Raw genomic sequence first — 25,762 nt, 5'->3', positions numbered from 1 at the left:
GGCGAACTTCGCCTCCTCGTGCGCAGGGCTGAGCCTTACGCAGATAAAGGTAGTGTACAGACTGCACTTGACCAGATTGCACACGAGCTGGTTTTTTTCTGGAGGTGGAGGACAAATGTGAATGGTGCCAGTGTTATGGGAGAGGCATTTTCAGAACCCCAAAATGTATCATGGAGTTCAACCAACCTCCCCCTTTAATGTATTATTGCTTTTGAAGCACACGGCTTGTTCTCCAGGTGTGGTATTACAATTATAGACACATGGGTTTTTAAACACAAAACAATGTTTATTCCATGAACTCAACTTAATCTTTTAAATAAACATTGGATCACTTAACACCCCTTACTTCAAAGATAACCCTGAAAATAATACAACACTAAATGAGCTTTCAGTTCCTTTCAACATCCAAGAGACTTAACACCTTTAAACAGAAACACATCAGGTGAAAGACATTACTATTATGAGTTTAAATCACCCAAATGATTCAAAGATAGTCTTTCATGGCAGAGATAACAGCAGATCCAGCTCACTGCAAACACAGACACACCCAAGCTCTTATCCTCAAAACTGAAATGAAAATCAGAAGTGAGCTCAGCTCAGCTCCCCCCACCCTCTGACATCACATCAGTAATATGAGCTGCTCCATTTCTTAAAGGTACATTGCTTAAACATCCATTTCTTAAAGGTACTCTCACATGACACCAGGGACATCCAGCCTATCACACCCACATGTCCTGATCTTGTCCCAGATTTGTTGGGTACAAGATCGCCTGTTTCAAGGCCATGTCTAAGGTTGTGGGGGTGAGGATGGAGCAGTGCCCCCTAGTGGCAGTCTTTGAGGTATTGGAACAGCCAGGGGAGATGGGCAGATGCCCTAGCCTTTGCCTCCCTAATCGCCTGCTGGAGACGCCTGCTCAGCTGGAGATGAGCACTGCCACTGGCTGTCCAACTTGGCAGAATTCCTCAAATTGGGGGGGGAAAAAAATTCATCATCAGAGGATGGGAGGGAGGGCTTCTGTAATACATGGAAGCAACTCGCCAACCTGTTTGAGGATCTGTTTGTGACAAGCAACCAATAAGGGAAGGTGGGACTGAATCTGACAAAATATAAAGGGGGGGAAACACCATCCAGAACAAAGAGAACGAAGAACCAAAGAACACCGAAGCAGGGAGAGAACCCAGGAGAGGCGGCTACAGCAACAGCAAGAGGGCGAACCTGGGGGACCCGGATCAAGTTCCTGGTGTGTTCTAATACTGTGGGGCCAGGTGTAAATAGTGAAACAAAGCGATTGGGATAACCAAATATGGGAGAGCTTAAGGCCAACAGGCCTCAAATCTGTACATGTGTTACCCACTTTGTTTCCCCGTTTTTGTTATGTTTTATACTGTGTGTTTCTTTGGACTGTTTGTTGTATATTTAAATGCAAAACCAATGAAAAACATTTTACAAAAAAAAATTGACATTGAATGTTGTGAAATTGCTGTAATTGTGTGATAGATTCAAACTTAACATGCCACAGACAATTAGGGTTGGTAATTAGTAGCGTTAAGTAACTTTTAACTATAATAAATGATAATGACTGCCAATAAACCTATTTGGCATCAGAAACAGCAACAACTTATGCCTTTAATGTAATAAAATGTCCCTCATTGGCTTTAAGCAGTGTCTTAAAGGAGGAAAATGAGCTACAGAGGCTTTAGGGAGGTTATTCTAGAATATGCCAGAGTCCATCTGCCCAAAGGTTTCTGACCAGCATACTACCCTTTCATGACTTCAAAACTTCAAGTGAGAACTCTTCCAACTGCTCCTGTAAACGATGTGTTTACGCCACAACCTAACCTGCTACCTTTGTGCCGCCATTGGCCTAAGGGTTGCTGCCATTGGGCTGGTATATGGTTGTCTGATTCAAGACCTGGCCTGTAAGTAATAATAATAATCATTTATTGTCACAAAGTTTCAATGAAGTTACTGTGAAAAGCCCCTAGTCACCACATTCCGGCGCCTGTTCAGGGAGACTGGTACGGAAATTGAACCCGTGCTGCTGGCATTGTTCTGGATTACAAGCCAGCTATTTAGTCCACTGTGCTAAACCAGCCCCTCATCAGTCTGATGCCGTTTATACTATCACATTTTGTTACATGGCATTGCTGGATGAACAAAAAGGCACTGAATGTCCAGCATTCACTTTTATTCTTAGCCTTTAAATGCACGATTTAATGGCCGTATTGCACTTTAGCGAGAGCGCGATGAGATGGTTGGATCATGGGAGCGGTTGAAAACGAGAACCGCGTCACTGAACGGTTTGCAATCTAACTGGCCCGCTCCTGTTCGCAAAATCAGGAGCCTGGCGAGAATCCAATAATCGCCATTTAAGGCTAAACTCCATACAATTAATGGGAGCGACCCCTGTCTAACAGTCTCCCCAGCAAGTGACCACATGGGTGCCGATTCGTACACCTTATTAAAAAAGTGGAGCTGTGTAGCCACCTAAGATGGACACTGGGCTACAAAATGGAGAACTGCTAAGGCTGCAGGGAGAAAACAGTCTTAGCAAGGACAAGCAGTTTGCAGAATAATTAGCATTCTGCACATACAGAAACCAGTTTGTGGCCAGGTGCAGAGTGTCAGCCAAAGGTGTAAATGGCAACAAGATCTACATAGTAATGAGGTGATCCAGATCCAGACCCCACACAATAGAAACATTTAAGTATGAATGGATACTTTTGAGTAGATGCCCAGACAGAACGGCACCATAGTATCCAACACAAAGAACCATAGGTACCGCCCCACCCATCGAGAAGCGACCCTCAGATTGGGGGGTTTGGAAGATACCGATTGGGAAAAGGCCCAATCGATACATGGCAGGTAACAGGACCCCACCGAAGGGGCACGGACTTTGGGGGACCTATAAAAGTAGACCCCGCACATGGGTCGGTCTGTTTTCATCGCTCCGGCTTCGCTTGGCTGATACATCGCATCCTGACTCCAGTTCCATCACCAGCCGTTGAGCCATCAGCCATCGAACTGTAAGTGCCACTACAACGATCGCTACGTGATCCAGACTTTGCTAGACCCTGACGACTTTAAATACCTGAGAGTTGCAGCCCAAGAACGGGACGAAGGCCTTGCTCCCTGACCTTGCCTGTTCCTGTCTAGATAAGTATTTTAGTTTAGTATTAGAAGTAAGTTAGTCTCTTTAGCGTATGCATGTGTATTTATTATTTGTCATAATAAATATCAATCGTTTGGACTTACTAATCGGTGTACAGATTTATTACTTTGAACCTGACCTTGATATACTTGTGAGGTGTCTAAATACGGCACCTGGCGACTCCTGAGCATAATTACATACACAGAGCCATAGCAGTGTTAAGCACACGGCCTTTAAACGGAGGCGTGTTAATACACTCCAGTAAAACGAGCAACAAGCTGGCAGAAGGTCTGCTGTGGGGATCCAATGAGATGAAGAGCCATCTTCACTCCTGGGCAAGGAGCCGGGGGCAATGGGGTTGCAGCTCTGGTGCTCGGTGGGAGTGTGGGGGCGGTGGTCTCGGTCGGGCTGTACCACCATTGAGGGGGAGGGAATGGAGAAACAGAGGAAATGGGTGTCTCGGCACCTGTGAGTCCTCATGCCACACCATGACCCTGGCAGTTCCGGCACTGTCTGTTTGCCCTACCGACCACCTATAACTCTCATGGGCCACAGAGGCCTCTGGCCACATGGCTGAAGGCTATTTCTAATTAGGAATTGGCAATCGTGGGCAGCACGGTAGCACAGTGGTTATCACTGCAGTCTCACAGTGCCGAGATCCCAGGTTCGATCCCGGCTCTGGGTCACTGTCCATGTGGAGTTTGCACATTCTCCCTGTGTGGGTTTCGCTCCCACAACACAAGATGTGCAAGATAGGTGGATTGGACTCACTAAATTGCTCCTTAATTGGAAATAATTAATTGGGTACTCTAAATTTATTAAAGAAAAGGAATTGGCAATAGTAGGTAAGTGAGCACTTCACAGTTCCCAAGTGGATTCCCATAGGTAGGTGTGCCATGTAGCATGTGGGAGTTATTGCCTATCATCCCAATCAGACCGTGATGCCTGGACACTGTGCCTGAACACTGCGGGCGGCAACACGACGAACACAGCAACCAATGTTCAAATGCCCAGGGGCTGGGCCCCTGCTCCGGGGACATCTCCACGATGAGCAGGTGGGTGTGTGCATCGGAGAGGGAAATAGCACCCAGACCAGGTAACATTACGTGCAGATGTCTGGCGTAAATGGTCTGGGGTCCGGTGACCAGGGGCTCCTGCTGCAGCCGGGAATGCATGGGCAGGGCGTATTTGATGGTAAAGGGATAGTGGGGTAGCAATGGGGTAATGGAGGGTGGAAGTCACCGCTGTTTGTCAGTCTTGCACCCTCTTCTACTCCATACAGATATTACACGAAATGTGTTATACCTTGGGGGCCCCCCAGTGTGCTGCTGGAGGCCAGATGCCGGTGAAGGTGGCAGCAGCAAGATCGACAGGCTCGAGGAGGCAACCCATGTGCAGGGCCCCAACCCACACCCTGAGGACCTGGCTGCCCATTAGCCAGGGAGGAACCCAGAAGGGGAGGCCAGCGACAGCGCCTGGAATAGAGGCGTCACTGGTCTTTCGGACAGGTGATAGATAGCGGGTTTGCAGGAGGCTCTATTTCAACAAGGAAGTCCTCATGCACTTGGCATCACGTGGAGGAGTCCACCCGCTCCCAGTGGCCAAAAAGGTCACCTTAGCCCTAAAAGTTTACATCTCAGGATAATTCCAGGGCTCGAGCAAGGACTTGTGTGGCATCTCACAAGCTATAGTCCACAAGTGCACCCATGAGGTTACGGATGGCCTGTTTGCCGGGGGAGAAAACTATAAAAACTTTTGACATGGACCAGGCTCAACAGGATGCCGGGCAGCAGGATTCGCCACCTTTGCCTGGATGCCCCAGGTCCAGGGGGTAGTGGATGGCATATATGTCGCCTTGCGCTCATCAGGCCATCTGGGAATGCCCTACATTAGTAGGAAGGGTTTCCAGTCCCTGAACATCCAGCTCGTGTGTGACCACCACATTAAGATCATGCACATGTGTGCGCGCTTCCCGGGGAGTATGCACAACAGCTACATCCTGGGTAGTCAGACATCCCCAGCCTCTTCAAGGACATCACAGGATAGCCGGTTGGCTCATGAGGGATATGGGGTGCCCACTGAGAGCCTGGCTTATGATACCAGTGCAGAGGTCGGTGACCGATACGGAGACCCAATACAATGAGGCCCATGTTTCCACCCGGGCTGTCATTGAACAGTGTATTGGACTCCTCAAAATGAGGTTCCGATGCCTGGACCACTCTGGTGGTGCCCTGCAGTACACCCCCTGGAGGGTCATCTGCTTTGTGGTGGTCTGCTATGGTGGTACCACAACCCGGTACAGCAGCGGGGCGATGTGGTTGTGGTGGAGGAGGAGGAACATATGGCTACCTTTTGAGGAGGATGAGGAGACAATGGACCAGGAGGGGCTCGGGGACGAGCCCGAGAGAAAACGCAGGGTCAGCTGGAGGCTGGAGAAAAGGCAGCAGCGACGAGAGTCCAGCAAGTCCGGAGGGCCAGGAGGCCCTCATCCTCTTCACATAGGATGTGGTCTCGTCCGTCACTGCATTCCCCCCTCTCGTGCCTCCCCACACTCCTTCCACCCCCCTCCCCCACCCTGTTCCACCCTCCCAGGGTCTGTGTAACGTAATTCCAGGGTGATAGGACTGTGTCGGCGTGGTCAGTGGGTCACTGTCAAAGGCGGGTGATGATAACTCGTTGAGAGCTCAGCGCAGGTGCTCCTCAATCTGTGCCATAGCCTGACTCCTGCCTGTCCACATTGATCAGCCCGCATTGCGGAATAAATTGCCAGAGGCATCATATTTCTCGAGTACAACTTTTTTTAATGCTTTACATGTGTCCCCAACTGTCCCAATCTCCAAATGATACCCATCACCCCCCTGTGATCCTCGACCTGCCTCCGTTGCTCTACCGCTACGCTGTGTGTCCCCAGGATGCACATTAGAAGTGGAGGCAGCCTGCTGCCTACCGTGTCCCATGGCCTTTGTCCCTGGCGGGAGTCCTCTGGAGGCAGTGGGGCTGGAAGCCCCATGCCCACTTGCCGATGGCACATGCCCCGCCGTACCCCCTGTTCCTTGTGCTGACTCTGAGGTGCACTGTTGACAGGAGGATGGAACCCGAAGAGCTGGCGGCCGCCAGCATTGGCACCCAGCGCCCCTCCTCCTGGTCGGTGCCCATAGGGTCCTGGGGTTCAATTCGGCATGGAGGGGCAGCTGGATCAAGCCCCGGCTGCCCCTCCGTTATCCGGCTCTGCCAGTGCTGGCAGCTCCCCAATATCTGCAGCATTGTGCCAGTGCCCTCGGCAGTGCTCTTCAGTGAGTGGGAGTGCACTGGCAATGCCCACCTGAGACTGCAACATGCTCCACAGCGCCTCGACTATGCCCACCTAAGACTGGGACATGCTCCGCAGAGTCCCATCAAGGTTCACCTGGGACCTGGGCACATTTCCCAGCAACTGGGATATGCTGTCGAAGCACTCAGCCATTGCCGTCACCACTGAGCCTTGCACACATCCACTCATGCTGCAGACGTCGTATACCTGGCTCTCCAGTGTGGTCACCACCCTAGCCACCTTGGCCTCTTGTGCCATGCATTGCTGGTGCCATCTCCTGCTCCTGTAGTCTCTGAGACTCCTCCAATCGGCTATGGACCTGCTGGAGTGTCACCGACATCCCCCTCTGAATATCATAGCCGCACCCTAGATTGTGCATCAGCTCCGGGTAAACCTGGTCCAGAAGCTCAGCATCTGACTGTGAGGCAGCTGGCTCCTGAGATCCAACAGACTTCCAACTGCTATCTTGCCTGGCTGTTCCTGCCTCCACCTCATGTGCATCAGCAGTTGTGAGGTGCTGACCAGAATGTGCACCGGAAGCCTGACTACTGTCGCCAACCGAGGTGTGTGTAACTGCACTTGTGGAGGTTCGGGATATAAGCTGTGCCGTGAATACCGTGGTCTCCTCTGAGCTCCCCTCCGGGGTGTTCTCATGGGAGGCGGGGAAGGGGGGATCTCCCCACATGAGTCGGCACTGTCGGATGAGGATCCTGCGGGAGAATGGGCATATGGTGAGTGGGAGGGATGGGGCATTCTGCATGGCATTAACAAGTGTCGCATGACAGGTCATCTTGTTGGGGGTCGGTGGATCCTCATTTCTGCGGCATACGCCAACCTCTACATCGGTGACAGATCTGTCCTCGGCCACCCCCGCGGCTTTCAGGGTCTTCCTCATATGGGGGGGGGTGAGAACTCTGATGTCCAGCACCCCGCCGCTGTCTGGGCCCTCGCCCGTCTGTTGTGTGCTAACTTCTCCTATGGGGTCACTGAGGGGGACATCGTGAGCCGCATGCATCTTTCATCGCGGGGGTGGGTGGTCTTGTTGGGGGGAATGGGGAGTATGGGGGCAGAGTATGGGAGGTGGAAGGGGAGTATGGTTATGGGGGAATGGGAGTTTGCGGTAGGGGCGGGGGCTTCACTGCTGGACATGGGTGGGCCGAGGGACGGAATGCTGCTGGGCGGGGATGGTGTGTCACGCGCATACTCTGGGTCGGAGGAGAGGGGGGGCCAGGGGCAGCCATAACATGACGTCAGCCACCCTGACCAGTTCCTCACACCAGCAGACATGCGCTCGAGCAGCATGTATGTTTGAATAGTTTAACTGACTTCCTGCCACTGTGGGAAGCAAGAAAATTCAACTATCATAGAATGGAATCTCATAGAATCCCTACACTGCAGAAAGAGGACATTTGGCCCATCGAGTCTGTACTGATCCACTCCACCCTATACCCTTAACTTTACTGCTACATCCCTGGACACTAAAAAACAATTTAGCATGGCTAATCCACCTAACCACATCTTTGGACTGTGGGAGGAAACCGGAGCACCCGGAGGAAACCTACACGGACACATACAAACTCCACACAGACAGTCACCCAAGGTCGGAATTGAACACAGGTCCCTGGTACTGTGCGACACCAGTGCTAAACATGTGTGCCACCTTGCTGTCTCTGCAAATGGGAAATCTTTACATAAGAACTAGGAGCAGGAATAAGCCATCAATGGCTGATCTTTTGTGGACTCAGCTCCACTTTCCGGCCCGAACACCATAACCCTTAATCCCTTTATTCTTCAAAAAACTATCTATTTTACCTTAAAAACATTTAATGAAGGAGCCTCAACTGCTTCACTGGGCAAGGATTCCCATAGATTCACAACCCTTTGGGTGAAGAAGTTCCTCCTAAACTCAGTCCTAAATCTACTTCCCCTTATTTTGAGGCTATTCCAAGGCCATGAGTACAGCATCATTAAAGTTAAGGCCCACTCAGGGACCTCACTTGTCTGGAAAACTTTGGACAACAACCAGTTTATTATTTATATGTTGTCCCCAGGTGTCCTTATTTGCAAGATGAACAAAGGGCAAATACAAGTTTACAGTTCAGCCAAATGCAGTAAAACAGTTACCTCCAACTACAAAATCTCAAAATTCTTAATACTACCTGTGCCGATGAACTCCTCTCTCCTCCCCCTCTTCTTGCTCCTCTCCCTTGCCCCTGCCCCTCTCCCTCGCACCTGCCCTTCTCCCCTGACCCTCGCCCCTGCCCCTCAGCCATTGAGGTCTTGGGGCGGGGGTCGCAGCACCCAATGGAGTTGCTGATTGCCAGGAATCCACGCCCAGGGGTCTATGTCCAGGTATTGTTTGCATGTAACCTTACTCTACTCTATATATGGTAACGGTGGGAAATCTGGGTGCCAGAAAGTCTAGCTTCTACTGGACAATTCACAACAATCAATCTATTTGAATGGGATCGATTATCTCCTGATGTTCTGTTTACAGGGCGAGACCAGACTTGTCCCGTTTGTCTGTCTCTGCTCAGTGTATTCGAACTTGGCTGTTTGAATTCCCATCAGATCTCCCTGAGGGCTGACTGTGGTTTAATTTAAAATGTCCAATTATCGGGCCTAAAATTCAAGCTGTTGTCCATTAGTGTCCTTCCTGAACCATTAACTTTTTGGGTGCAACTTTTATCCTGTTTCGTGATGAATCATTTTTGTTCATTAGCGCAGACACTGGAAAACATTAAAGCTTCAGTTTTCCAATATCTGTAGTTCATCTTCATGACCAGCTGGTTTTCACTGACAGTGGGACCAATATTGCAAATGTATTTCTAAATTTGTCAAATTTACCTATAATCTGCATCTTTGATTCTTGCTGGGATGCAAGAGACTTGTGTCTCTCTTTTAATTGATCGGAATACTACATATCGCTATATCAAGTGTCAGGGTGGGCATTGATTTCAATGCCAGTTATCTCACTAAATCAGTACTCAATGTAGCTACAAGAAAGTAAGCTAAGCAGTCTTCTCATTTAAAGCTTGTTCACAAGAAGGAACACTTTATTTTGGTTTTCATTAATAACAACATTATGTAGTTGGAAGCTAATTTCAGTCAAATATAGCATCAAGGTTGCAAACAAGTCTAGTTCAACCTCGAACAGTTGTCAGGGATAGGTGAAGTTGATATTTAGGGAGCGGAGCTTGTGGTAGGGACCGGAAATATTAGCTTTGGTCTTTCAAATGTATAAGTAGAGGAGATTTCTGCACAAACAATACCGAATATTGAGCAAACAGTCTGTAATTTGGAGACCAGAATTAATGGTTAAATTGAAAAATGTTATTCCTTCAGGTTGTGAATTATTCTAAAAGTACCAATGTTTATTTTTAAGTCTTATTTGTACATCTCTTTATTTCTTAATCCAGTTTTTCTTTCCCCCTTTGTTTTTCTTTCTGTACCTGATTTGACATTGGATTCCCCTTTTTAATTCTCCTCCTGAATCCTCTGTTTATTTATTAATCCTGAAATTAGATTAATTAAGGAAATACCCGCCTTGCAACAGAGGCAAAGGCAGCAGTGGGGGTTGACGTTGCCAAACTTGCTTAATTATTATTGGGAATGTGAACAAGGTGCGGCAGTGGTGGGAAGGAGAAGGGGTAGAGTGGGCTAGGCTGGAGGAGCAATCTTGCCAATGGCTCCAAGTAGGTATTCAGGGAGCCCAGTGGTGCAGTCCACGGTGAAGATATGAAATCAGCTGAGGAGGCATTTTAGTCAGTGCTAACGTCGCTGTGTGAGAATCTTGGGTTTGAGTCGGGGGAGATGGATAATGTATACAGGAGGTGGAGGGAAGTGGGGCTGGTCAAGGTGAGAGAATTGTATTTGGAGGAAGGGTTCGTCTGTCTGGAGGAGCTAAGGGAGAGGATAGAGCTCCTGAGGGGGAGTGAGTTCAAGTATCTGAAGGTTAGGGATTTTGCGCGAAAGGTCTGGATGGGGTTCCCTACGTTGCCGAGATGCACCCTGCTGGAGCGACTGCTGCTTCCGGATGTGGAAGGGGAGGGAATAATTGGGGATATATATAAGTGGCTGGGGGAGAAGGGAGGTGAGCAGGTGGTGAAGATAAGGAGAAATGGTAAGCGGAGTTGGGAGGGGAGATCAATTGGAGAGTATAGAGTGAGGCACTGCAAAGGATAAACGAGACCTCCTCTTGTGCAAGGGTGAGCCTGATACAGTTTAAGGTGGTGCATGGTGTGCATATGGCTCGGGCAAGAATGACTGGGTTCTTTCACGGGGTAGCAGATGAATGTGAGAGGTGTGGGCGGGGGCCAAAGAATCACGTGCACATGTTTTGGGGTTGCGAAAAATTGGGAAGATTCTGGACGGGAGTGTTCGCGGTCTTAGCCAGAATAGTGCAGGAGGGAGTGGAACCCGGACCGTTTGTTGGCGATATTTGGGGTTTCGGAGAAGCCGGAGCTCATGGAGAGGAGGAAGGCCGATGGAGTGGCGATGGGCATCGCCACCGGGGGTAGTGGCATGGTTGGGTGACTTGTGACTTCCTGCGGTTAGAGAAGATAAAGTATGAGTTAAGGGGCTCAGCAGGGGAGTTTGGGGAAAGGTGGGGGATGTTTGTGACCATGTTTGAGGCGCTATTTGTCGCAGGGTGGTGGGGAGGGGGGGGATGAAAAAGGGGAAAAGTCTGTACAGACTTTATAGTTGATTGTTGGGAAGTATGTTTCCCGGAGTGTTTATTTGCTGTAGCCTGCTTTGATACATAAATTAAGGAAATCTCCTGTTGGTTGTCATGTTCACTCAGGCCCCAGAAGTCTTATTTTCCTTGCCTGTGGCATTATCAGCAACTTAGTGGGCAAATATGTTTTGAGCTGAAAGGCTGCAGGAGATAGCCTAACTAAGTCCCTCAGAATAGTTTTATATTTTATTGGTGTCAAGTTGTCGTTCCAGCTGAAATCATTCTCTGTCTAACCTTAACATTTTTATTTTAAACCGCTGCCCATTGTAAAAGTTGTGTTTCTGATCTGCTAGGTGCGGAGTTCTAAGAGTTGGCTCTCCCAATTATGCCAAGTTGACCGTGGAAGAAATGAATGGAAAAGAATACCACGGGAAGCGCATTGAAGTCCATCTTGCAAAAATCTCAGGCGATCACACGTTATCTGTGCTTAAAAATCATTCACAGTCTCCACTAAAGGTGGACTCTATGAAAGAACACACTGCAAAGGAAACTGGCATCAAAGTGGACAGTCAGTGTTCTGTACCGTTATCAACAAGAATTATTAATGCTGCTTCTCATAAGGTATTGAAGGAAGAAATTTGTTGCTAGATATAACTATTTGGTATGGGATATCTTGTTGAAGATCAAATTTGTTCATTTTTATATTTCTGCATGTACACTTATGTAGTGAAAGATGTCTGGGCATTGGAAAGCATGAAACAGGGCAACCAAATTTATAGCTTAAATTGAGTTATCTAGGGGTGGAATTTTAAACTTGAATAGTAAGCCAGAATATCTGATTCCAATTTCACACTGGCCATCAAAGCCCCAAGAAGAATGTTGAAGTAATTTATGAGATGACCTCTGGATATTTCTACTGCTTTTACCTCAGAGACAGCTCTTTAATTGGATTGCCAATAGCTTCACTTACAGAAAAATACAAAGGGCCTGATTTTTATTTTTAAAGGGCATTGGGATCAGGATCAGATGTGAGCCTGATTTAAAGATTTTGATCCCAGAAGTTCTTTTGGGAACCCCATCCCCCTGGGATAGATTTGAGTTTTCAAAGGGGAGTTATGGTGAACCCGCTTGCCATGAGTTTAGAGCCTCTTGTGGGCCTGTGTGTCAAGAAAGCAATTTTGAAAGGGCGGCACGGTAGTTAGCACTGCTGCCTCACGTAACTGAGGACCCAGGTTCGATCCCAGTCCCGGGTCACTGTCCGTGTTAAGGTTGCACATTCTCCTCACATCTGCACGGGTCTCACTCCCACAACCCAAAAAGGTGTGCAGGGTAGGTAAATTGGCCACACTAAATTGCCCCTTAATTGGAAAAAAAAAAGAATTGGGTACTCTTAAATTTATATTTTTAAAAAACAATTTTGAATCTTTAACTTGGTGAACCTGAAAAATCTGATATACATAGAACAGTACAGCACAGAACAGGCCCTTCGGCCCTCAATGTTGTGCCGAGCCATGATCACCCTACTCAAACCCACGTAACCACCCTATACCCGTAACCCAATAACCCCCCCTTAACCTTACTTTATTAGGACACTACGGGCAATTTAGCATGGCCAATCCACCTAACCCGCACATCTTTGGACTGTGGGAGGAAACCGGAGCACTCGGAGGAAACCCACGCACACACTGGGAGGACGTGCAGACTCCGCACAGACAGTGACCCAGCCGGGAATCGAACCTGGGACCCTGGAGCTGTGAAGCATTTATGCTAACCACCATGCTACCGTGCTGCCCATTAGGCCATAGCTCGTTACAGGGCCATCTGAATCGTTTTTTCCATTTGTTTCAAACTGACCATTCCTGGACTTGCATCTGCAGTTCCAGCATTCCAATCTAGCCTGCCTGCTCCCATTTTTGATGCTGTAGATGCTACTGGCCCACTGGGGAGCAGCTGCTGTCTTCAGCAGGACAGCTGCAATCATCAACATGGCTGCTGACACCAGGCAAACAATTCTCACCGTCTAGAGGTGTTCACCACCACTAGTTAGGCATCAAGCTAATCTCTACCCTAATTCAAGCATTTACATTTAAAAACAGCATTGCAGGGTGGTTTGTGGCGCAGTGGATAGCACTGGGACTGCGGCGCTGAGGACCCGGCTTCGAATCCCGGCCCTGGGTCACTGTCCGTGTGGAGTTCGGACGTTTTACCCATGTCTGCCCCAAAGATGTGCAGATTAGGTGGATCGGCCACACTAAATTGCCCCTTAATTGGGAAAAAGAAAATAATTGGATACTCTTAATTTAAAAACAAAAACATTGCAAGAGCGATGAAGCACAGGTTAAGGATTGAAACCTGGTATTCATCCCTATCCTGCTTTGAACATTGAGCTTCATTTGTAAATCTAAGAATCTCATGAAAGCAAGATGCCCTGAGCAGGAAAAGCTGTGCGGCATTGGAGGCATTACCTGGACAGCAGGAGATTCACTCTCCTCACTGACCAACGGTCAGTTGCCTTCATGTTTAATAACACACAGCGGGGCAAGATCAAAAATGATAAAATCTTGAGGTGGAGGATCAAGCTCTCCACCTACAACTACGAGATTTTGTATCGCCCTGGTAAGCTCAACGTGCCAGCGCACAAGTGAACCGACTCTGGACCCTGCACGACAACCTCTGTCACCCAGGGGTCACACACTTTTACCATTTCATCAAGGCCCGCAACCTGCCCTACTCCATCGAGGAAGTCAGGGAGATTACCAGAGACTGCCAGGTCTGCGTGGAGTGTAAACCACACTTCTACCGGCCAGACCGTGCGCGCCTGGTGAAGGCCTCCCGCCCCTTTGAACGCCTCAGCGTGGACTTCAAAGGAACCCTCCCCTCCACCGATCGCAACACGTACTTTCTCAGTGTGGTCGATGAATATTCCCGATTCCCCTTTGCCGTCCCATGCCCCGACATGACGTCTGCCACCATCATCAAAGCCCTCAACAGCATCTTCGCACTGTTCGGTTTCCCCGCCTGCGTCCACAGCGACCGGGGATCCTCATTCATGAGCTGCGCCAGTACCTGCTCAACAGAAGCATTGCCTCGAGCAGGACGACCAGCTACAACCCCAGGGGAAACGGGCAGTTGGAGAGGGAGAATGGGACGGTCTGGAGGGCTGTCCAGCTGTCTCTACGGTCCACAAATCTCCCAGCCTCCCGTACGCACGAGGTCCTCTCCGACGCACTTCACTCCATTTGGTCGCTCCTGTGCACCGCGACTAATGAAACCCCCCATGAACGTCTCTTTGCCTTCCCTAGGATGTCCACTTCCGGGGTTTCGCTCCCGACATGGCTGGCAGCCCCAGGACCCGTTCTCCTCTGCAGACACGTTCGACTCCACAAGGCGGACCTGTTGGTTGAGAGGGTACAGCTACTTCACGCCAACCCGCAGTACACTTACGTAGCGTACCCCGGCGGCCACCAAGACACAGTCTCCCTCAGGGACCTGGCACCAGCTGGTTCCACAGATTCCCCCCCCACCGCCCCGGCGCTTCCCTCCCTTCCCCCGGCACACCCCACCGCAGCCCCCGTTCCAGGACAATCCGTCCTCCCCTTGCCCACACCCGGGGATAAAGAGGATTTCGGCACGCTCCCGGAGTCACTGAAGACCAAGCCGCCGCCGGAATCGCCACCATCACTACGGCGCTCCCGACGACAGATCAAGGCACCGGACCGCCTGAATTTGTAATATTATCTGTACTTTTAAAACACAACTTTCTGTATATAGTTCTCCACCACCCCCGCCGGACTCATTTTTAACAGGGGGTGAATGTGGTAGTCACCACTGATGTATATATTGTGTATATATAGGATGATGAGATTGGTGTTTTACGGTAAGGCCCCTGTACTACAGGTATGGGGGTAGATCCCTGCCTGCTGGTTCTGCCCAGTAGGCAGAGTATAAATATGTGTGCTCCCCTTACAGCAGCCATTTCGTCAGCTGCTGTAAGAGGCCACACATCTCAGAGTAATGAAGCCTCGATTACATCCTACTCTCGTCTTTGCGTAATTGATAGTGCATCACAGGGTAAATGGCTTGTCTTTGTCCTATTCACTCTGGTTCACAAAGTACTGCTACTTACATGAACAATTAGTATATTGATAATCCATTAATCCATCAGCTCTATCTTTTTAATTTAATTGGGGAACTTGGTCATTTCAGTGTGTTTTGGTCTCTGCATTGCATCTTCGTACCTTTTTGCATGCTTGCTCAATTTATTATGATATTGGTAGTCACAATATGGTGAATAATTTTTACATCACATTGATTATCCCATAGCCTGTCATTGACACCCCTTGCTTAATCAATTCTATCTTAGGCTAAATCTTGTTTTATTGGCCATCTGTCTATCAAGCTAGCATTGGTACAGGGAGAATAATGACTAGCCCTTAACGTATCAGATATTCTGTATTCCTTGGTGTATTGTGTTTGAATCCCTTGGCATACCAAGATTGTGCGTCTCTTAAAATGTTGAGTATCCCTTACTGCATCCATTACTGTTAGGCATTCTGATCGAAACAAACAGCATGTTCCTTTGCTTGTTTTAATAGGCGTATTATGGACCGCAGTCAACCGGCCTGCACTTCTAATGCACAATTTGCAAATTAGTACTTTTCTTTGATGCCTCACATTGAGCATGAGGAATACTTCAAATGCTCACTTATCTGCCTCAGCCAATGGTTCGATAGCACAATGCATGTATTTGTTTGTTCAGTTTGTTGTACACAAGGTTAATACACAAAACATTTTAAAAATTGCAATGAGAACAAACTGGACGAAGTTGTAAACCTCAGATTCTCGACCAGAGATGTTGACCTACTTAACTACCACTGTTTTAACAACTACCTAGGGTTGTATCTTTCTGTGGCAACAGGATATAGTTAGTACAGAAAATCCTTAAAACTTCTAATCTGGTTTTCATTTGTGTTATTAGCTGAACAGAAGAAAATATAAACAGATGCAGTGCCTACAGGACACCCCCACCGCAAGAGGAACATTCATTCCCCCAAACTCTGCTAATTTAAGTAGTTTCAACAAACTAATGAAGACCCTCTTGGAAATGCATCCTCAAGCAAACAGGTCAGAAAATGGATAAAGTTTTTTCTGATTACATTAAATATCTAGTCTGGAATAAATTATCTCCAATTCACACCTTCAAAATTTTAATGCTCTGGAAATGTTTTTCCTCTGCAAAGCTCCTAATTTAAAAAGAAATTGTTGGTATCGTGCTTTATAGTTAATATTTCAATGTCAGAAAAAATTGACACTCAATATTAACAAGTGCTTGTTTTAATTTTAAAATAGAAAATGTAACTTTCCACATTTCCCCTCCTCCCTTAAAGTTTTTAAAAATAAATTTAGAGTACCCAATTATTTTTTCCAATTATGGGGCAATTTAGTGTGGCCAATCCACCTGTCCTGCACATCTTTTTGGGTTGTGGAGGTGAAACCCAAGCAGACACGGGGAGCATGTGCAAACTCCACACGGACAGTGACCCAGGGGCGGGATTCAAACCCGGGTCCTCAGCGCCGTAGGCAGCAATGCTAACCACTGTGCCACTGTGCTGCCCTGTCCTCCATTAAAGTTTCCAGTTTTCAGAGTTGTGCTCCACGGTTCTGTCAATATGCTCATGCCTCACCAAGCTTGTTGTGAACCTGAACCTTTTGGGCAGGCTGTTTAATCATAGGGTTATCAGGGCTGAATCTAGTCCATTTTTTGCCTGATGTCCACGTGAATCATGATATAGTTCCCAGAGATGGGAATCTTGGCCTATTTTCCCTTCTCTAGCATGAGGGCACTGAGGCCAATTGTAACACTCTTACTGTTGCAACAGAAGTGAGCTAACTCTGCGCAAGTTAATAATAATAATAATCTTTATTAGTGTCAAAAGTAGGCTTACATCAACACTGCAATAAAGTTACTGTGAAAAGCTCTTCATCGCCACACTACGGCACCTGTTCAGGTACACCGAGAGAATTCAGAATGTCCAAATCACCTAACATCACGTCTTTCGGGGCTTGTGGGAGGAAACCGGAGCACTCTGAGGAAACCCATGCAGGCACAGGAAGAAAGTGCAGACTCCGCACAGACAGTGACCCAAGCCGGGAATCAAACCCAGGTCCCTGGCGCTGTGAAGCAACAGTGCTAACCACTGCTACTATGCTGCCCGTTGACCTGCGACCTTTGATTGGTACAGCTCAATCACACATTGGCCTTAACAACTGGAGCATTTAAGGGAAAAGTGATGTGGTATGCTTTACAGGATGAAATGTAATTTCAACAGTGCATCTATATGAGAATATTATATAATTAAATATTTCCATGTTGCTCCATTATTGTAATAATTTGTGCTTTGAATTATGTTTAGGAATGATATCATTCAAGCACTGAAGGAAGTCAAATCAAATAACAAGGGGCTTCTGAGTGGTTTGACTCTAAACACAATTGTGCAACGAGCATCTGCGATCTTGAAAAAGCACTTATCTGCAAAGAAAGAATAAGTGGTATGTGTATGCCAGTTTATCTCACCATTAATGTTAAAGAGAAATGATATAGATGTGTATTATATACATGTGTTGAGCCTTTTAATACCTGAGGTTAGGGGTGAAATGTATTTATGTTAAAAGTGTGAAAATGGACTGCCTAGAGAACTTCAGTGAAAAATTAGTTGCAGTGTAAAATAGGCTCCTGAATTGCGATTGCCCACTTTGCACTGTTCATGTAGATTAATTCCACCCCAATATGTCACGTATAATTACATTAATTATATAATAAATGGTTTAACATGCTGATCAATGACCCAAATGTAGTTTGGTACGTAAAAGACCTACGCATCCCAGAAAAGTTGACATTGGCATGACTATCTCCAGTAATTGTTGGCTAGAACTTGCCACTCGAGTGCAATTAGCACCCGGATTCAAGCAAATTCTGGTCTTAGAATCATAGAATTTCTGTGCAGAAGGAGGCCATTCGGCCCATCGAGTCTGCGCCGGCCCTTACAAAGAGTGCCCTACTCAAGCCCACCTATCTACCCTATCCCCGTAACCCCCACTTAACCGTTTTTAGGACACTAAGGGCAATTTAGCATGGCCAATCCACCTAACCCGCACATTTTTGGCCTGTGGGAGGAAACCGGAGCACCCGGAGAAAACCCACGCAGACCCGGGGAGAACGTGCAGACTCGCATAGACAATGACCCAGCCGGGAATTGAACCTGGAACGCTGGAGCTGTGAAGCAATTGTGCTAAATACCGTGCTGCCCATGTTTTGGCTGTGTAGGTAACGGTATGTGGAAATCTCATTGCACTGTCCATCACCTACCTGTACCTATAGAATAGTACAAGTCAAAGGGTGCAATAAGGTGTCCTCATATAAATATCTACCTTTGAACTCACACATATCCTCATGTGCACTTCTCTAATCTTTCACCACATTAATACTCAGCTGGGGTGCAACAACCACCATCCTCTGTACTTCTGTAATAGCTCTGCTCTTCTCAACGGCTAATTATTGTGAAACCAGTTGCCGCACCAAACACATTGATGCACAAGCCACTCAGTGATGAGGATAGTTTCTGAAACTCTGAGATCAACTCCAGTTGAGTAGTTGCCAGTCCTCTCAAGCATCGTCCCTCCCTACATTTGATGGGATGCAGCGACATGCAGAGAAATGACTTATATCAGCAGTAACTTGGCCCTCTCCATCCACAAGACTCTCCGGCTTGCCACATAGCTTTATGAAATTCCCTCTGGACACTAATCCATAGAATCCCTACAGTGTGGAAGGAGGCCATTCGGCCCATCGAGTCTGCACTGCACCCTACTCAGGCCCACTCTCTGCCTCTATCCCCATAACCCTATCTAACCACAGCTTTGGACTGTGGGAGGATACCAGGGCACCTGGAGGAAACCCTTGGAGACACTGGGAGAACTTGAAAACTTCACACAGTACAGAAGAGTTATGCCTGTGTCAATAATCCAATTGATAGAGATGAAAACTTCCTTAAATTATCACTGAAATGTCCAAATTATCTTTTATTGTCTTAAGCACACTGATTTGTACAAATCTAATAAACCTCAAGCTATATTCACTAGTGCTGTTGCCCTGTGAATTTAACCCATTGAAAGATGAATGTAACTTTTATCTGATAACGTGATAGCGTTTTTTATATATATTCCTTAATTTGTTCATGGATGTGAGCATCTCTGGCAAGGCCAGCATTTATTGCCCACCCCTAATTGCCCTTGAGAAGGTGGTAGAGCCCCATCTTCTTGAACAGCTGCAGTGTGTGTAATGTGGGTACAGCAACAATACAATTGGGTAGTGAGTTCCAGTGTTTTCACCCAGTGCCAATTAAGGAATGGCAATATATTTCTGAGTCCTCATAATGTTTAACTTGGAAGTGGTGGTGTTCCCTGCTGCTCTTGTTCTTCTAGGTTCTTGGCAAAGTTGGTTTAGAAAGTGCTGTTGGGAGAGCCTTGGCAAGTTCACTGCATTGGATTTAGTAGAGAGTACATGTGTTGTGCTAGTGGTGAAGAGAATGAATGCTTAAAGTGGTGAATAGGATGTCTGTTAGGTGGAATGATTTTTCCTGGGTGGTATTGGCTGCCTTCAGTGTTATTAGAGCTGCACTCATCCAGGCATGTGGGGAGCATTCCTTACATTCTTGACTTGTGACTTGTAGATGATGGAAAGGTTCTGGGGAGTCAGGAATAAGTTACTTACCACATCATTCCCAACCTCTGATCTGTTCTTGGAATCACTGCATTCATCTGACTGGTTCAGTTTCTGGTTAGTCGTGAATGATAAGCGAGTCAATGATGGTAACGTCATTGAATCTCATGGGACGATGGTTGGATTCTCTCTTGTTGGAGTAGGCCATTGCTTGTATGGCATGAATGTTACTTGCAGTTTAATCCCCAAACCTGAAAGTTTTGGAGATCTTGCTGCATACGAGCTTGGACAGCTTTATTAACTGTGGCGTCATGAATGGAACTGAACACTGTGCAATCATCGTTACATCATTTTATTTTTAAAATTTAGAGTACCCAATTATTTTTTCTGTCCAATTAAGGGGCAATTTAGCGTGGCCAATCCACCTAACCTACACATCTTTAGGTTGTGGTGGTGAAACCCACGCAGACACGGGGAGAATTTGCAGACTCCACGTGGACAGTGACCCAGGGCCGAGATTCGAACCCAGGTCCTCAGCACCATAGGCAGCAATGCTAACCACTGCCATGTGCCGCCCAGTCATCATTGCATCATGATGTTAATACAAGCATTGCCAGGATCGTGATGGGAATGCTATCCATAAGCTTGGATGGATGCAGCTGCAAAAATATTCAAACTTCATACTACTCAGGATAAAGCAGTCCACTTGATCAACAGCTTATCCACCATATTGAGCATTAAGCGTCCTGTCGAAAGATAGATTGTAGAAACTTGCGAAGGAATAAATGGCAGCACTTCCCAAAGCTACAACCTCACCATGTAGAAGGATCAAGGGAATCATATCCTCCAAGTTCCCCTCCAAATCACACACCATTCAAATTTGGCCACATGTCACTAATGCTAGTTTAAAATCCTGGACCTAACTCTTGACCTAACAACGTTGTGGAAGTACCTTCACCCCACAGGCTGCTGTGGCTCAAGAAGAAGCCTCTACCGCCTTCTCTGGCAACTGTGGATAGGCAATCCAACCTCTTCAGTGATGAAAGCAAGTTACTGCGCATGCTGGAATCTGAAACGAAAGGGAAAATGCTGGAAAATCTCAGCAAGTCTGGCAGCATCTGTCGGGAGAGAAAAGAGCTAACGTTTCGAGTCCGATGACTCTTTGTCAACGCTAACAGACAGAGAAAGTGGGAAATATTTATACTGTGGAGTGAGAATGAAAGATGAGTCAAAACCACAGAAACCCAGGGAAACTGGGTGCTAATGGCCACAGATACTAAGGGGAAAGAGTGTTAATGGCAGTCCCCAGAGAGGACAAAAGATGTGAAAGGTCAAACAGCAGCGAAACTAACATCAGAGGATGAACTGTAGGTGTAGGGGGAGGGGAAGGGGGAAGGAAAGAGGAGAAAGGTGCAGGAAAGGTGGATAAGCTTGGGGGGGGGGGAGAATTAAATGTCTATTAAGAAAGAAAGAAATGGTATAAAACAGTTAAAATGAAATGAAAACAAATGGGTCGAGGTGGGGCTGATCATCTGAAGTTGTTCAATTCGATGTTCAGGCCGGAAGGCTGTAGTGTGCCTAACCGGAAGATGAGATGTTGTTCCTCCAGTTTGCGTTGCGCTTCACTGGAACATTGCAGCAGGCCAAGAACAGACATGTGGGCATGGGAGCAGGGTCTTTTGTTAAAATGGCAAACAACAGGAAGGTCAAGATCCTGAATGCGCACAGACCGAAGATGCACAGCTCATCAGTGATGTCTATGTCACAAGAATGAATAATAATAAAAGTATTATTATTTGCTATCAATGATCTACTTTCCAGTTGCTTTTGCAATTTTCAGGTAAGTTAGATAAGACATTTCATATTTCTCTTCTTTGTCAGTTTTCTGCCCATCTACGTTAAAGGGTAGGTGCCAACTCTTAGTACATAGAGCTTGTAGGGACTCTTATTTCCTTCTAATAAGAATCGACAGTCCGGTTGGTGGGAGGTATCAAAAATACGACTTTATTGCTAAAAACTCACTTGAATAAGAACTGAATAAAAACTTAGAAACAAAATATCAAACAATACATAAAAAGGCATATGGCAAAAAACATAAAGCACAAAAATAAATCACTTCAACACAAACAAACAGATAGTTGATTCAAGAATTCAGGAACAAAGACCTCAACCACAAAGTCTTACTTTTAAGGGAATCCTTGGGCGGGATTCTCTGACCCGCCTCGCCGAAATCGCGCCCGGCGTGGGGGCAGAGAATAGCCATTCATGACAGAAATCCGTGGTCGATAGGCCGAATTCCCGCCGGTGTGGTTTACATCTGGTACCACCGGCGGGAACTGGGACCCGCGGCTGCAGTGACGATCCTGGTGAGGGGCATGGGGAATCTGACTCTGGGGGGAGGGATGGGGGGGCCATCAACAGTAGACAGGCCTGCAATCGGGGGCTACCGATCGGTGGGCCATTGCGATCTGGGGGGAACCTACCTTACTCCGCACGGGCCCGCTTTGTGGCTTTGCCATGTCGGCGGCGCTCACGCCGAGGTGGGCCACCGCGCACATGCGCAGACCCACTTGCGGCCGCCGTATCCATGTGTGGCCGCGCAGTTTGGACAGCAGGGCCCTGCCGGCAGCCAGAGCTGTGGGACGCACACCGGGGCTCTGCTCGCCCCCTGGAAAATGGAGAAACACCCCGGACTTTCGAGAGAAAGTCCAGAGCGATTCCCGCCTGTTTTCCGGCGGGCCAGGGAACTTAGTCCCAAAAAGGGAGAACCCGGCCCATATCACTTGTGTAACCCCCTCATTTACTCTCATTGATTTCTAATTCTCGGCTGAGACCACCTGGTTTACTCAAATGAATGACTGTTACTTAGAGGATGATTTGTTAATGAAACATTGTACACTTATTAAGATTGGCTGGTGCCTATCAAAACTAGCTCAGTGTCTGCGTGCGCTGTCTTTGGAAAATTACAAAGCTCGGCGGAGACCTTGCTGTAACTGATTAGATCAAGAAAAATACATTCTTAGTGCTGAATACACTGGAATACAATGGTTAATTCATTATCTGAAACAATGACCAGATTCCTACATTCAAGACACTTTTAACAATTTTACCTCTCAGCTACATGCATTCAACAAGCACCTATATGAATAAATCTATGAATAAATCAATACTCTATCTTAGCTTCTATGCATAACAAGTGCTCGTTCAATACTTTCCCCAGTTGGCTATTCTGCATGAATCAGCCTGGCCTTGCGTCAGTGTAGGCATGGAGGACATTCCAGCTGTTCTTGATTGTGTCCTTTCCAACTGTCCCCTGAATGATTCTCCTGATGAGGTTCGGGGTGCTGAGGCCAGCTACAAAGTCCCTACCTCTGCCCTGGCGAAGATCAGCCAACTCAGGAAACATCAGGAATTGAACTGGGTAACTGAACTTCTCCAGATAAATATCTATCCCATCCAGTTACCGCAATACAGTAGGTAATTCCAGTAAGAAAGAAAAAATGACCAGGAGAAAGATAAACTTTCCGTGGCTAGCTAAAGAAAAGGCATAAAATTCCATAAAGATTGGACAGAAGGTAAGAAGAAAAAACAAAAGAGGGAGACATTGAAGTTTAAGACAAAACGATCTGGAAATAGAAAAAGATAATAAGAATTTCCACAGATATTTAAAAAGGAAGAGAGTGCCTAAAGCAGTATTCTTCAAACTTTTTTTCCGGGGACCCATTTTTACCAACCGGCCAACCTTCGCGACCCACACAGGCCGACCCACCATTTTAGAACATAGAACAGTACAGCACAGAACAGGCCCTTCGGCCCTCGATGTTGTGCCGAGCAATGATCACCCCACTCAAACCCACGTATCCACCCTATACCTGTAACCCAACAACTCCCCCCCCCCCCCCCTAACCTTACTATTAGGACACTACAGGCAATTTTAGCATGGCCAATCCACCTAACCCGCACATCTTTGGACTGTGGGAGGAAACCGGAGCACCCGGAGGAAACCCACGCACACACGGGGAGGACGTGCAGACTCCACACAGACAGTGACCCAGCCGTGAATCGAACCTGGGACCCTGGAGCTGTGAAGCATTTATGCTAACCACCATACTACCGTGCTGCCTTGTTTCTTTTACCTTGTTTGCTGCTGATAAAAATGGAGGAAATGGTTTTGGGTCCCTTTGGCCCTCGTAGACGCTCCTCCAATGGAACCTGTTGGATGATGGTGAAGCCTTCTGGTGTCTGGAGGCTGAATTTATTTTACATGTTCGCGGCCATTTTAAAGGCCGCTTGCAGCCGACGTTATTTAAAGCCGGCTGCTGCGCGGGGATTTGCGCGATCGGGAGCACCGTGAAGGACGGCTCCACGACCCGCCCGCAACCCACCCGAGGGTTGCGCCCCCAAGTTTGAAGAACACTGGCCTAAAGTGAGCATGTGTCCTGCAAGGAGTGAATATAGGGAATTCATAGGAACAGGGGGTGGGATTCTCCGACCCCGCGCCGGGTCAGAGAATCGTCGGCAGGGCACGCGATTCTTGGAGAATTGGACCCACCGTGGTTGGCGCGGCGTTGATCGCGGGCCGCTCTATGCGGCCGTAAGAAAATTGCTGAGTCCCGGCGGCGCCGTTCTAACCTGCTCTGGGCCGGCGGGACCTCGGCGTGTAAGGGTCGGGTAGCGGCCTTTGGTGGGGGGAGGTGTTGGGTCTGATGTGGCCTGGCCCGCGATCGGGGCCCACCGATTGGCGGGTTGGCCTCTGTGGTTGGGGGTCTTCTTTCCTACAAGCCGGCCCCTGTAGTCCTGCGCAATGTTGCCTCGGGGCTGGCACGTTGAAGGAGGCCACTGCGAATTGGCGCCGGTGCCACTGCGCATGTGCTCATTGTCGCCGGCATGCGTGGATCCCGTGGCACACAGTTCGCGCTGGGATCTGCAGCTGGAGCGGCCGAAGCGGTCATGAGCCATGCTGGCCCCCTGTAGGGGCCAGAATTAGTACTGGGACCGGCCCATTCCCGGAGTGGGCCGTTCAGCTTGTCAAGCCTGCTCCGCCATTCAATTTGATAATGGTTGATCATCTACCTCAATTCCACTTTCCAGCATTATTTCCATATCCCTTAATGTCATTGGTCTCCAGAAATCTTAACGATTTCTGTCTTGAACATGCTCAATAATTGAGCTTCCACAGTTCTCCGAGGCTGAGAATTCCAAAGATTCACCACCTTCTGAGTGAAGAAGCTACTCTTTATCTCAGTCTTAATTGGTCCACCCCTTGTCCTTGGGTTATGTCCCCTGGTTTTAGACTCACCAGCCATCAAAGCATCTTATTCACCTTGTCATGACCTGTAAGAATTTTGTATGTTCTATGAGGTCACAACCCCTCTTTCAAATCTCTAGGGAATACAGACCCAGTCTTCTCAATATTTTCTCATAAAACAATCCTACCACCCCAGGAATTAGTCTGGTGCACCCCTACGGCAAGGAAAATCCTTCCTTGGGTAAGGAGAGGAAAACAGCACACACTACTCCGTCTCCCTGTATGTCAGCTTTTAGTGAGTCATGAACAAGGACACCCGTAATTCCAAAACCCTCTAAATTTAAGAATTAGTCTGCCGTCTTGATTTTTGCACCAAAGTAAATAACCTGTGCTTATTCACATTATATTCCATCTTCCATGTTTATATTCCAGCTGCCATGTTCTTTTTTTTTAAATAATTTTTATTGGAATTTTTTGAAAAATATATATCAACAAAACAATAATAATAAACACCCCCCGGCACCCGTAACAACGCATATAAACCCCCCACCCCCACCCCCCAACCCCAATAAACAACAGAATAAATTAACAATAAGCAAATTAACTTAAACACTATCCCCCTAAACCCCCCCCCCCTCCCCCCCGGGTTGCTGCT

The 25,762-nt window shown here is 47.5% G+C and overlaps 1 protein-coding gene across 1 annotated transcript in view; it reads left to right on the top strand.

Moving 5' to 3' along the window:
• rbm44 (RNA binding motif protein 44) overlaps positions 1–25,762 on the top strand; it is a 220,970-nt gene that overhangs the window by 185,782 nt on the left and 9,426 nt on the right. The window contains exons 14-16 of the mRNA XM_038787013.1: positions 11,494–11,761; positions 16,119–16,264; positions 17,554–17,689. Coding sequence (XP_038642941.1) covers positions 11,494–11,761; positions 16,119–16,264; positions 17,554–17,686 — 547 coding nt within the window. The 3' untranslated portion in view covers positions 17,687–17,689. The remainder of the gene's footprint in view (positions 1–11,493; positions 11,762–16,118; positions 16,265–17,553; positions 17,690–25,762) is intronic.

This window comes from Scyliorhinus canicula, chromosome 2 (genome assembly GCF_902713615.1).
Source record: "Scyliorhinus canicula chromosome 2, sScyCan1.1, whole genome shotgun sequence".
NCBI lineage: Eukaryota > Metazoa > Chordata > Chondrichthyes > Carcharhiniformes > Scyliorhinidae > Scyliorhinus > Scyliorhinus canicula.
This window is presented reverse-complemented; position numbering and strand designations above follow the sequence as displayed.